Source organism: Orcinus orca, chromosome 1, assembly GCF_937001465.1.
Source record: "Orcinus orca chromosome 1, mOrcOrc1.1, whole genome shotgun sequence".
Taxonomy (NCBI): Eukaryota; Metazoa; Chordata; class Mammalia; order Artiodactyla; family Delphinidae; genus Orcinus; species Orcinus orca.
In genome coordinates this window covers 95017096-95030733 of record NC_064559.1, presented here as the reverse complement: position 1 = coordinate 95030733, position 13638 = coordinate 95017096, and the positions used below count along the sequence as shown (strand labels likewise).

The 13638-nt window shown below is 37.9% G+C and overlaps 1 protein-coding gene and 1 long non-coding RNA gene across 5 annotated transcripts in view; one reads left to right on the top strand and one right to left on the bottom strand.

Annotated features, from left to right (window-relative positions):
- The window catches only part of ATF6 (activating transcription factor 6), a 222147-nt gene that overhangs the window by 69425 nt on the left and 139084 nt on the right, over positions 1-13638 (top strand). For all 4 annotated transcript variants that reach the window (XM_049709130.1, XM_049709129.1, XM_049709134.1 and 1 more), the window contains one exon: positions 2129-2260. In XM_049709130.1, the coding sequence (XP_049565087.1) occupies positions 2129-2260 (132 nt within the window). The remainder of the gene's footprint in view (positions 1-2128; positions 2261-13638) is intronic.
- The window catches only part of LOC125964256 (uncharacterized), a 65762-nt gene that overhangs the window by 8760 nt on the left and 43364 nt on the right, over positions 1-13638 (bottom strand). The gene's annotated exons all lie outside the window — the stretch shown is intronic.

The following is a 13638-nucleotide window of genomic DNA, read 5'->3' as shown; positions in this document are numbered from 1 at the left end:
CAACCCAGAATTTGCTCCCCTCCCAAACACCGTTCCTTCCCAGGAGCTTTAGCTCAACACTGTCCAATGGAAATAAAGTGTGGGTGGGCCGCATACGCAATTCTTAAATAGTTAGGGTGATAGAGCTTCTTCTAGGGATTGGCGGGGTTGAGGGAGTACTTCCACCAAACAGGAATGTTACTATGTGGATATTTCACTAATGCAATGGAGGGGTGGGCCAGTAGGGGGTGAATTAATTGAGATGTTGTAAACTGGCGGGAAAGTTCTTAACTTTGATTTTGTTTACTGCATACTTTCCTAAGTAAAATTTTTAGCATTACACTTGAAAGGATTAAAAAGTAAACACTTTTCAAAAACATAAATTTCAAAAAGAAAAAATATATTCTGCAGTTATCATCACATTCTTCATTTGGCTTCCCGACAAAATTGTTTTGTTCACTGCTTATCTCATGTTTTCTAAAATACTCACCAAACTAAGTTTTCCTGAGTTTACTTGGACATTCCATTAGGCCTTTTACCTCGTTTGCAGAAGGGTTTATACTGTTTGTGACCACTCAGGTAAACACTCTGTCTGAAAAATACAATTGTAACAAAATGTAGCCTCAGTTGTAGCAAAATTAAATTTTATACAATGATCATAATTTGGTGGTACACTTTTGAAGAGTTTGTAGTATGCCAGAGTGCCACAGCATACCTGTTGAGAACCACTGGAAGGCAGTGATTCTGGAGGTAAAGAATTGAGGAGAATAGGGAACATAATAAGATATCAGAAAAAGAGTCTAGAGAGGTGTACCTGCTTTTTGCTTCCACCTAACATCCCTTTCCCCAAATTTGGAGGCAAATTACTAAACCTCAAAGAAATCCTTTTCTCTTAGAATCACAGGACCCTTAACTGTGACGTTCTCGTCAGCCTTATTTTCCTCCTCTACTTCATCCCTCTAAATAGAATCTGGTATCCCTTCTTTTGTGCTTTTCTAGGGAAATTCCCTTTGTGTTGAATTTCAAGAAGATTATGACTAGTGTAAGTTATATGTGTGGCATTGTAAAATTAAACACACACACAAGATATCTTATTGATGAGCCAAATTTCTAAGCCCTTGATTAATGAGCTAAAAGTGTTGGGACTTCCCTGCTTGGCACAGTGGTTAGGAATCCGCCTGCCAATGCAAGGGACTCGGGTTTGAGCCCTGGTCCAGGAAGATTCCCACATGCCGCGGAGCAACTAAGCCCGTGCGCCACAACTACTGAGCCTGTGCTCTAGAGCCTGCAAGCCGCAACTAGTGAGCCCACGTGCCATAACTACTGAAGCCTGCACGCCTAGAGCCCCTGTTCCGCAACAAGAGAAGCCACGACAATGAGAAGCCTGCGCACCTTAACGAAGAGTAGCCCCCGCTCACCGCAACTAGAGAAAGCCCACGCACAGCAGCAAAGACCCAACGCAGCCATAAATAAATGAATGAATGAATGAATAAAAGTGTTAAATAACTATTGCAGTATTTGATTGATATTGATATACATATGTTTGCCCCAAATACATGAAGAAGGAATTAGGGAGAGTGGGGAGAAAGAAGTAAGTAGGAAACTTTCATAGGCATTTAAAAAAATCTCTGTTAGCTTTATTTGATAGCCTGCCTTCTGGGATTGTGAAAATCTAAAGAATTTGGCTGTTGATAGAAAAATTCCCATTTCATTCGAAGTATTTCCTCATTGAAAATAATCAGTTTGCAGCATCTAAGACTTCTTATTCCAGTTATTATCTGAGTTTAGAATTCGTTTATATGTACCTATTTCTACTTTTTATGTACGTGTTTCTACTTTATATGTATACACACACACATAATTATAGTTTTTAAAGCATATAGAATACTGACTTTGTCTAAACAGGTTATAAATAAGGTACTTCTATACTTATAAAAATTATTTTCAAAATTATTTTTCATATATGTACAGGATGCCAAGCTAGGGATTTGACCATATCAGTAAGCTGTTTTGACTTGCTTCTGTGCCTAGTATTCTTGCTGTGTGTATAGAGCTACAAAAGAATTTTGATTTGCTTCAGAGCTACACGTAGGATGTGTATGTATGACATTTTTATTTCAATTATTTCTTAACATTTTAAAATTTTCAGTATGTTGGAACGAGATTCCAGGAGGATGAATCCTGGTGTGAACCCTACAAATCAAAGGAGGCATCTTCTAGGATTTTCTGCTAAAGAGGAGCAAGACACATCAGATGGTATCATCCAGAAAAACAGCTACAGGTTAGATTTACATCTAAATTGTTTATACACAATTTTAACTAGTAGAACAAACGAGTTACAAGGACATTCATTAAATTTACTCTTAAGATCAGTTCTAAGAATAAATATACTTTTTAAAAGCTGTCCCAGTTTCAGAATTCTTATAGAGATGTGACCTTAAAAATCTCAGTTTGTGTGCACTAATATACAAATTGAAACACATATAATATATACATATTATATTGTATATAATGTCTTTAATATAGTTATTTTATTGTCTGTCATATGTTTATACATATAATGTATTTAATATTTGTTACTATATCATCTGTGATAGATATGATTTGGTGGAATGATATGGTTGAATCTGTTTGTAGTCATTAGGTAAAATCATTTATACTTGTTTATTGTGATTTTTGTTGAATCTCCTTCCCTTGTTATAATTTAATTCAGTCTTGGTAAATTTCCATATAGCTTCTCAATAGTAAAAGACTTAACTCTATGAAAATACAATTTCTATGTTATGTCAACTAGAAGAAGGTTATGGTGGACCTTCTCAGACCTGTATACTTCTTGATAAACATTTCCCTGTGTTATTTGTAATTGTTATTACAGCCAAATGGAGCTAGGTCCTTGACTAACAAGGCAAAGGGAGGTCATAGTGTGGCAACTGTGGCACAGAATAATGCTTGAAAATCATTAAAGATTTGTTTACTCTTAACTAAGGTTTTACAGGCCAAAGGCCATAGGGGAATCATTCTCCTGATTTTTACTTTGTTACACCCATACCATTTAATGAGATTATTACCATAGTCCTTCAGGCTTGTCTTCATTTAGTCTTCCTGGAAAAAATGCTAGTATTCTTTTTTTTTTTTAGGAAGCTGCAGTGTGCAAAGTACTATGCTAAATGTGGCAGAGGATCCAAAGAATTATATGGTAGTGACTGTAATGCAACATAGAATGTGATAGATGCCATGATGTTGGAAAACCTAACATTTCCTGCCTTTTTTTTTTTTACATGCCCAAATTAGCCATGCTTCTTAAATACTGATCTTAGTGATCATATAAGAGTGTCCCTGAATATTGCTAGAGTTTAATAGAATTTTTAATTTACTAAATAATTTTTCCAAGTTTGCCCTACATGTCCTGTAATTTTGAGTTCTGTTGTTGTCTACGTGAGATCCAGCAAAGGTTACATTTTTAATAGCTAGTCTTTGGATGTGTGAGAGTTGAGACTGTGCCACTTAGGTTGTATAGCTTGTTGCTAAAAATGGAATGAGATTAGACACCAGAAATTACGGTTCAGGTAAGCTTGACAAGAATATTACTTATTTTGCACTAACTACAATAAATAGAAACCTTCACTTATTATATGTCCATGTTAGAGTAAGGTAATATGGTGGTTCCCAGAAAGCACAGTACACTGATTGTACTAGTTCAAACTAGAGGTCTGGATGGCTTTTAGGCTGTAATTTAGCAGCTTCCAAAGTAGTGCATGAAATGCAAGCCATCTCTCTGTCCCTGACCCCAGAATCACCACTGCCTGTGCATAATCTGGGTTACTGGTCTTAGTAAAAAATGGATGTGATTATCGATTCTTGTAAAGGTTACGTGTAAGTCTCTTGAAATATCTAAGGTTATTATTGAGGCACTTGGGAGATTTAGGTGTTGGTCCATTATTTGATGTTCTTTCTTTTATTATTATAAATACTGAATAACAGATACGAAGAACATGTTTGTGAAACATTTGAAAGCACCGAGTATGAATTTGTTTTAAACTGAATTTTAGGTAGTTTATTTACACTCAGCCATGACATTTGTATTTATTTTTTTAATGCAGCTTATTTTATGTTATGTTTCATTTTTTAGGAGAGTTACGAGAACTGGTTCAAATAAAAAAGTAGATTCTTTTTATTTATATATATATTTTTTGCGGTATGCGGGCCTCTCACTGTTGTGGCCTCTACCTTTGCGGAGCACAGGCTCGGGATGCGCAGGCTCTGCGGCCGTGGCTCGTGGGCCCAGCCGCTTCGCGGCTTGTGGGATCTTCCCGTACCGGGGCACGAACCCGTGTCCCCTGCATCGGCAGGTGGACTCTCAACCACTGCACCACCAGGGAAGCCCAGGAGTAGATTCTTAATGTTGTAATTTATAATATTGCATTTGCCTTTTATTTAATAATTAACTGCATATATTTTTTCAGTCTTAGAAATGTGTGGTATATAAGTAATATGACCATATAGTTTGTCAACCAAACTGAGGCACTTATAAGAATGAAAAGTGGTGCTAGTAATATTTATGTCAGGACGTCAGGCATAAATCAGGACTGTTTTAGATAAAGGGAAAAGGATAGTCACGCTACACATAAGGCATCAGCCAGAACCTGTAGTCCAGGAATTCTCAGTAACTCTAGCTCCTTAATACTGTTCTTCACTTTAGTGATTTATTTGTTGAAATTTTTTCTATTGGTATGGAATGGTTTGCAGGCAGCCTAGAACCCTGACCATCTCAGGACTAGTGTGGATCTGTTTGCCTCCAGATTGCATGTTGGCTTAGGTTCTCCCTTTTCTTTCCCCTTCAACTCCACCCAGTCCCTTTCCTGGTATTTTTCCTATCAGATTTTTTTTTCTTTTCCAAAGAATATTTTTGGCTGATAGAACAAAGCCAGTCAGCACAGATGTGCGGAAATCATTACTAGAGTTTATCACATGGAAATAAAATTATAAGTCAGAATTATATTTTCAATAGTAGTTTTAGACTTTGCTGATGGACTTAAGCATTTGTATTTTAGGCCTGATTTTTTTTTTTTTTTTTTTTTTGCGGTACGCGGGCCTCTCACTGCTGTGGCCTCTCCTGTTGCGGAGCACAGGCTCTGGACGTGCAGGCTCAGCGGCCATGGCTCACGGGCCCAGTCGCTCCACGGCATGTGGGATCTTCCCGGACCGGGGCACGAACCCGTGTCCTCTGCATCGGCATGTGGACTCTCAACCACTGCGCCACCAGGGAAGCCCAGGCCTGATTTTTAAAATAACAAATGTGAGACAGATCTTTGTTCTTGACAGTTTTTTTTTTTGTCTTTTTTTTGTTTTTTTTTAGTGTGGCAAACAGCCTTTTCTTATAAGCATTCAGAATTTACCAAGTGCAAGGCAGAGTGTTTTTTTCTTCTCCCTCAGCAGCTAGTTTAGGCTGATTTCCTTTTGTGTGTGCAGTCATTACTTATGTACCACCATCTCTGTTTTATTTCAAATAACCCTAACAGGCAGAAGAAAGGACATCAAGAATGTTTCTGGTGCAACCTGTAGGGAAGAATCATCTATATACCCTCAGCTGTTGCTTTTTTCCCCTTGTATGTGGCATACATAGAAGTCTCTGACTTTTATCTTGAAGTTAGTTTTCCACTCTGCCAAAATTATTTTTGTCAAGGGGGCCAGTGAATTCAGCACTGTCAAATTCAGTGAAAACTTGTTTTCATCTCACTTGACCTTTCCTCAGCACTTGGCTGTGTAGATCACTCCTCCTTGAAGCATTCTCCTTTTGTATTGCTACATTTTTAGTTTCCTCTTTTTTCATCGGCTCTGTTTCATCTTTGTAGGCTCCTCCGCTATCCAGATCTTAAGGCTTGGAACTGTGAACTTTTTTGTCTTCTTTCTGCCATAATTTAGCACACAGTCCATTTCTATATATCCTGATGACTCTTGAATTTATGTTTCCCGTCCAGACTTCTGAGTCTCCAGAGTCATATATCCAGTAGTTTCCTTGAATTCTCTTTTAACATTTCAAACTTAACACCTGCACGGTGAAACTCGAGGTCCTTCTCCATATTCTGTTTCCACCCACTTGTCTACAATAGGCTTCTTTTTTTTTTTTCTGTTTTTTTAACATCTTTATTGGAGTATAATTGCTTTACAATGGTGTGTTAGTTTCTGCTTTATAACAAAGTGAATCAGCTATACATATATCCCCATATCACTTCCCTCTTGCGTCTTCCTCCCTCCCACCCTCCCTATCCCACCCGTCTAGGTGGTCACAAAACACCAAGCTGATCTCCCTGTGCTATGTGTCTGCTTCCCTCTAGCTATTTGTTTTACACTTGGTAGTGTACATATGTCCATGCCACTCTCACTTCATCCCAGCTTACCCTTCCCCCTCCCCGTGTCCTCAACTCGTTCTCTACATCTGCGTCTCTATTCCTGTCCAGCCCCTAGGTTCTTCATGACCATTTTTAATTTTTTTTTTAGATTCCATATATATGTGTTAGCATACAGTATTTATTTTTCTCTTTCTGACTTACTTCACTCTGTATGACAGTCTCTAGGTCCATCCACCTCACTACAAATAACTCAATTTCATTTCTTTTTATGGCTGAGTAATATTCCACTGGATATATATGCCACATCTTCTTTACCCATTCATCTGTCAGTGGACACTTAGGTTGCTTCCATGTCCTGGCTTTTGTAAATAGAGCTGCAGTGAACATTGTGGTGTATGACTCTTTTTGAATTATGGTTTTCTCAGGGTATATGCCCATTGGTGGGATTGCTGGGTCGTCTGGTAGTTCTATTTTAAATTTTTTAAGGAACCTCCATACTGTTCTCCATAGTGGCTGTATCAATTTACATTCCCACCAACAGTGCAAGAGGGTTCCCTTTTTTCCAGCATTTCTTGTTTGTAGATTTTTTGATGATGGCCATTCTGACTGGTGTGAGGTGATACCTCACTGTAGTTTTGATTTGCATTTCTCTAATGATTAATGGTGTTGAGCATCCTTTCATGTATTTGTTGGCAATCTGTATATCTTCCTTGGAGAAATGTCTATTTAGGTCTTCTGCCCATTTTTGGATTGGGTTGTTTGTTTTCTTCATATTGAGCTGCATGAGCTGCTTGTAAATTTTGGAGATTAATCCTTTGTCAGTTGCTTCATTTGCAAATGTTTTCTCCCATTCTGAGGGTTGCCTTTTTCTCTTGATTATGGTTTCCTTTGCTGTGCAAAAGCTTTGAAGTTTCATTAGGTCCCATTGGTTTATTTTTGTTTTTATTTCCATTTCTCTAGGATGTGGGTCAAAAAGGATCTTGCTGTGATTTATGTCATAGAGTGCTCTGCCTTTTGTTTTTTAATAATTTTTATTTTTTTTACCTTTTTAAAAAGATTTTTTTTACAGCTTTATTGGAGTATAATTGCTTTACAATGGTGTGCTAGTTTCTGCTTTATAACAAAGTGAATCAGTTATACATATACATATGTTCCTATATCTCTTCCCTCTTGCGTCTCCCTCCCACCCACCCTCTCTATCCCACCCCTCTAGGTGGTCACAAAGCACCGAGCTGATCTCCCTGTACTATGTGGCTGCTTCCCACTATCTATCGGTTTTACATTTGGTAGTGTATATATGTCCATGCCACTCTCTTGCTTTGTCACAGCTTACCCTTCCCCCTCCCCATATCCTCAAGTCCATTCTCTAGTAGATCTGTGTCTTTATTCCTGTCTTACCCCTAGGTTCTTCATGACATTTTTTTTTCTTAAATTCCATATATATGTGTTAGCATATGGTATTTGTCTTTCTCTTTCTGACTTACTTCACTCTGTATGACAGTCTCTAGGTCCATCCACCTCACTACAAATAACTCAATTTCATTTCTTTTTATGGATGAGTAATATTCCACTGGATATATATGCCACATCTTCTTTACCCATTCATCTGTCAGTGGACACTTAGGTTGCTTCCATGTCCTGGCTTTTGTAAATAGAGCTGCAGTGAACATTGTGGTACCTGACTCTTTTTGAATTATGGTTTTCTCAGGGTATATGCCTAGTAGTGGGATTGCTGGGTCATATGGTAGTTCTATTTGTAGTTTTTTAAGGAACCTCCATACTGTTCTCCATAGTGGCTGTATCAATTTACATTCCCACCAGCAGTGCAAGAGTATTCCTTTTTCTCCACACCCTCTCCAGCATTTACTGTTTCTAGATTTTTTGATGATGGCCATTCTGACTGGTGTGAGATGATATCTCATTGTAGTTTTGATTTGCATTTCTCTAATGATTAATGATGTTGAGCATTCTTTCATGTGTTTGTTGGCAGTCTGTGTATCTTCTTTGGAGAAATGTCTATTTAGGTCTTCTGCCCATTTTTGCATTGGGTTGTTTGTTTTTTTGTTACTGAGCTGCATGAGCTGCTTGTAAATTTTGGAGATTAATCCTTTGTCAGTTGCTTCATTTGCAAATATTTTCTCCTATTCTGAGGGTTGTCTTTTGGTCTTGTTTATGGTTTCCTTTGCTGTGCAAAAGCTTTGAAGTTTCATTAGATCCCATTTGTTTATTTTTGTTTTTATTTCCATTTCTCTGGGAGGTGGGTCAAAAAGGATCTTGCTGTGATTTATGTCATAGAGTGTTCTGCCTATGTTTTCCTCTAAGAGTTTGATAGTTTCTGGCCTTACATTTAGGTCTTTAATCCATTTTGAGCTTAGTTTTGTGTATGGTGTTAGGGAGTGGTGTAATTTCATTCTTTTACATGTAGCTGTCCTGTTATCGCAGCAGCACTTATTGAAGACGCTGTCTTTTCTCCATTGTATATTCTTGCCTCCTTTATAAAAAATAAGGTGACCATATGTGCATGGGTTTATCTCTGGGCTTTATGGCCTGTTCCATTGATATATATTTCTGTTTTTCTGCCAGTACCATACTGTCTTGATTACTGTACCTTTGTAGTATAGTCTGAAGTCTCGGAGCCTGATTCCTCCAGCTCCATTTTTCTTTCTCAAGATTGCCTTGGCTATTCGGGGTCTTTTGTGTTTCCATACAAATTGTGAAATTTTTTGTTCTAATTCTGTGAAAAATGCCAATGGTAGTTTGATAGGGATTACATTGAATCTGTAGATTGCTTTGGGTAGTATAGTCATTTTCACAATGTTGATTCTTCCAATCCAAGAACTTGGTATATCTCTCCATCTGTTAGTATCATCTTTAATTTCTTTCATCAGTGTCTTATAGTTTTCTGCATACAGGTGTTTTGTCTCCTTAGGTAGGTTTATTCCTAGGTATTTTATTCTTTTTGTTGCAAAGGTAAATGGGAGTGTTTCCTTAATTTCTCTTTCAGATTTTTTATCATTAGTGTATAGGAATGCAAGAGATTTCTGTGCATTAATTTTGTATCCTGGTACCTTACCAAATTCATTGATTAGCTCTAGTAGTCTTCTGGTAGCATCTTTAGGATTTTCTGTGTATAGTATCACATCATCTGCAAAGAGTTACAGCTTTACTTCTTTTTTTCTGATTTGGATTCCTTTTATTTCTTTTTCTTCTCTGATTGCTGTGGCTAAAACTTCGAAAACTATGTTGAATAATACTGGTGAGAGTGGACACTCTTGTCTTGTTCCTGATCTTAGGGGAAATGGTTTCAGTTTTTCACCATTGAGAACGATGTTGGCTGTGGGTTTGTCATATATGGTCTTTATTATGTTGAGGGAAGTTCCCTCTGTGCCTACTTTCTGGAGGGTTTTTATCATAGATGGGTTTTGAATTTTGTTGAAAGCTTTTTCTGCATCTATTGAGATGATCATATGGTTTTTCTCCTTCAGTTTGTTAATATGGTTTATCACATTGATTGATATGCATATATTAAAGAATCCTTGCATTCCTGGGATAACTCCACTTGATGTGTATGATCCTTTTATTTTATTTTTTTATTTCTTTTGAAACCTTTATTGGAGTATAATTGCTTTACAGTGGTATGTTATTTTCTGCTTTATAACAGAGTGAATCAGCTATACATATACATTTATCCCCGTATCTATTCCCTCTTTTGTCTCTCTCCCTCCCACTCTCCCTATCCCACTCCTCTAGGTGGTCACAAAGCACCGAGCTGATCTCCCTGTGCTATGCAGCTGCTTCCCACTAGCTATCTATTTTACATTTGGTAGTGTTTATATTTCCATGCCATTCTCCTACTTTGTCCCAGCTTACCCTTCCCACTCCCCATGTCCACAAGTCCATTCTCTTGTAGGTATGAGTCTTTATTCCCATCCTGCCCCTAGGTTCTTCATGACCATTTCTAAAAAATTTTAGATTCCATATATATGTGTTAACATATGGTATTTGTTTTTATCTTTCTTACTTACTTCACTTTGTATGACAGACTCTAGGTCCATCCACCTCACTACAAATAACTCAATTTTGTTTCTTTTTATGGCTGAGTAATATTCCATTGTATATATATACCACATCTTCTTTATCCATTCATCTGTCGATGGACACTTAGGTTGATTCCATGTCCTGGCTATTGTAAATAGAGCTTCAATGAACATTGTGGTACATGACTGTTTTTGAATTATGTTTTTCTCATTGCCTTATGTATTGAGGTGCTTCTTTATTGGGTGCATAAATATTTACAATTCTTATATCTTCTTCTTGGATTGATCCCTTGATCATTATGTAGTGTCCTTCTTTGTCTCTTGTATTAGTCTTTATTTTAAAGTCTATTTTGTCGATATGATAATTGCTACTCTAACTTTCTTTTGATTTCCATTTGCCTGGAACATCTTTTTCCATCCCCTCACTTTCAGTCTGTATGTGTCCCTAGGTCTGAAGTGGGTCTTTTGTAGACACCATATATACGGGTCTTGTTTTTGTATCCATTCAGCCAGTCTGTGTCTTTTGGTGGGAGCATTTAATCCATTTACATTTAAAGTAGTCATCGATATGTATGTTCCTATTAGCATTTTCTTAATTGTTTTGGGTTTGTTATTATAGGTCTTTTCCTTCTCTTGTGTTTCCCGCCTAGAGAAGTTCCTTTAGCATTTGTTGTAAAGCTGGTTTGGTGGTGCTGAATAGTCTTAGCTTTTGCTTGTCTGTAAAGATTTTAATTTCTCCATTGAATCTGAATGAGGTCCTTGCTGGGTAGAGTAGTCTTTGTTGTAGGTTTTTCCCTTTCATCACTTTCAATATGTCTTGCCACTCCCTTCTGGCTTGCAGAGTTTCTGCTGAAAGATCAGCTGTTAACCTTATGGGGATTCCCTTGTATGTTATTTGTTCTTATTCCCTGCTGCTTTTAATATGTTTTCTTTGTATTTAATTTTCAATAGTTTGATTAATATGTGTCTTAGCGTGTTTCTCCTTGGATTTATCCTGTATGGGACTCTGTGTGCTTCCTGGACTTGATTAACTATTTCCTTTCCCATTTTAGGGAAGTTTTCAACTATAATCTCTTCAAATATTTTCTCAGTCCTTTTCTTTTTCTGTTCTTTTTCTGGGACCCCTATAATTCAAATGTTGGTGAGTTTAATATTGTCCCAGAGGTCTCTGAGACTGTCCTCAATTCTTCTCGTTCTTTTTTCTTTATTCTGCTCTGCAGTAGTTATTTCCACTATTTTATCTTCCAGGTCACTTATCCGTTCTTCTGCCTCAGTTATTGTGCTATTTATTCCTTCTAGAGAATTTTAAATTTCATTTATTGTAGTGTTCGTCATTGTTTGTTTGCTCTTTAGTTCTTCTAGGTCCTTGTTAAATGTTTCTTGTATTTTCTCCATTCTGTTTCCAAGATTTTGGTTCATCTTTACTATCATTACTCTGAAATCTTTTTCAGGTAGACTGCCTATTTCCTTTTCATTTGTTTGGTCTGGTGGGTTTTTACCTTGCTCCTTCATCTGCTGTTTGTTTCTCTGTCTTCTCATTTTGCTTAATTTACTGTGTTTGGGGTCTCCTTTTTGCAGCCTGCAGGTTCGTAGTTCCCATTGTTTTTGGTGTCTGCCCCCAGTGGCTAAGGTTGGTTCAGTGGATTGTGTAGGCTTCCTGGTGGAGGGTACTGGTGCCTGTGTTCTGGTGGATGAGGCTGGATCTTGTCTTTCTGGTGGGCAAGACCGTGTTTGGTGGAGTGTTTTGGGGTGTTTGTGATCTTATTATGATTTTAGGCAGCCTCTCTGCTAATGCGTGGGGTTGTGTTCCTGTCTTGCTAGTTGTTTGGCATGGGGTGTCCAGCACTCTAGCTTGCTGGTTGTAGAGTGAAGCTGGGTCTTAGCGTTGAGATGGAGATCTCTGGGAAAGCTTTTGCCATTTGAAATTATGTGGAGCTGGGATGTCTCTTGTGGACCAATGTCCTGAACTCAGCTCTCCCACCTCAGAGGCAGAGGCCTGACACCTGGCCGGAGCACCAAGACCGTGTCAGCCACATGGCTCCACAAGGATCCTGAGGGAGGCAGGCCCTTATCAGCTCAGGTGGAAACAGTGAAACTGGGTCAATCAAGCCTTGCGGTTTAGACACTGTACTGACAGAGACAACCATGCACGTGGGAGCAGCGCCATGTTCCCTCATCTCTGAGAGGACTGCTTCACCACTCTCGCACCAGGAAACCCAGGATAAAATGGTTACAACAGGCTTCTTTATTTCTGTTTCTCAAGTCAGAAACCCTGGTTCCTCCCTTTCAACATGTGCTGTTGATGTTCTTTCCAAATATTATCTTGAATTGGTTCATTCTTCTTCATCTTCATTGCCACCACCTTAGTCCATAGTATCTTCATCTCTTGCCCAGATTGCTATAGATCTCTCCTAACTGGTCTCCCAGCTTCCCCTTTTGTCTCTATCAAAACTGTTTTTGGTAACAATGGCAAGGCATAAATGTAAATTAAAATATATCACTTCTCTACTTAATACCCTTTTGTGGCTTCTTATTAAATTTAGTAATTCCTTATCATAATCTGGTCTCTGTCTTTCCAACCTCATCTTGTGCCTCCCTCACTTGCTTACAACTCTTCAGCTGATGAGTATTTTTCCTTAAGTTCCTTAAATCCTCCCTTGTCCCACCTGCCTCTGTCTAGAACGCTCTTACCCCAGTTTCTATAGGTCTGGCTTCCTCTCATCCTTTATGCCTTGTCTTAAATACCATCTCCTTTTCAGACCATTTTATCTAAAGTAGGCATTGTTGTTGGTTTTCTATTTCAACCATATGCTTATTTCTTTCATAGCTCTTACCACAGTTTGGATTTATTTTATGTGTTTGTTTTCTTGTATTTGGTCCATCTTCCCCACTAAGGTCTTTGAGGATGGAGACTTCATTTCCCTTGTTCCCTATTGGAATTCCAGCACCTAGCACAGTACCTGGCACACAGTTGGTATTCAGTAAATATTTGTTGATTGAATTAATGAAAAGTACAGATCTAGCTGTGTCCAATTTTGTGTTTATAGTTTTTCTTTTTAGATTTTAATATATCCAGTTTTCTAAATCCAGAGTATTGTATATAAAGAAATTCAAGATAGAGCTAAGATTTCTTAGTGAGAAAGGTTAAAATAGGCGACTGAAGGGAATAAATAACAATAATGCCCTCAGCTCAGATTCTAATTTTCAACTCAGATTTTGCTCCCTACATCACATCCTGGATATGAATTTGCATGGTATAGATCACTGTGCTG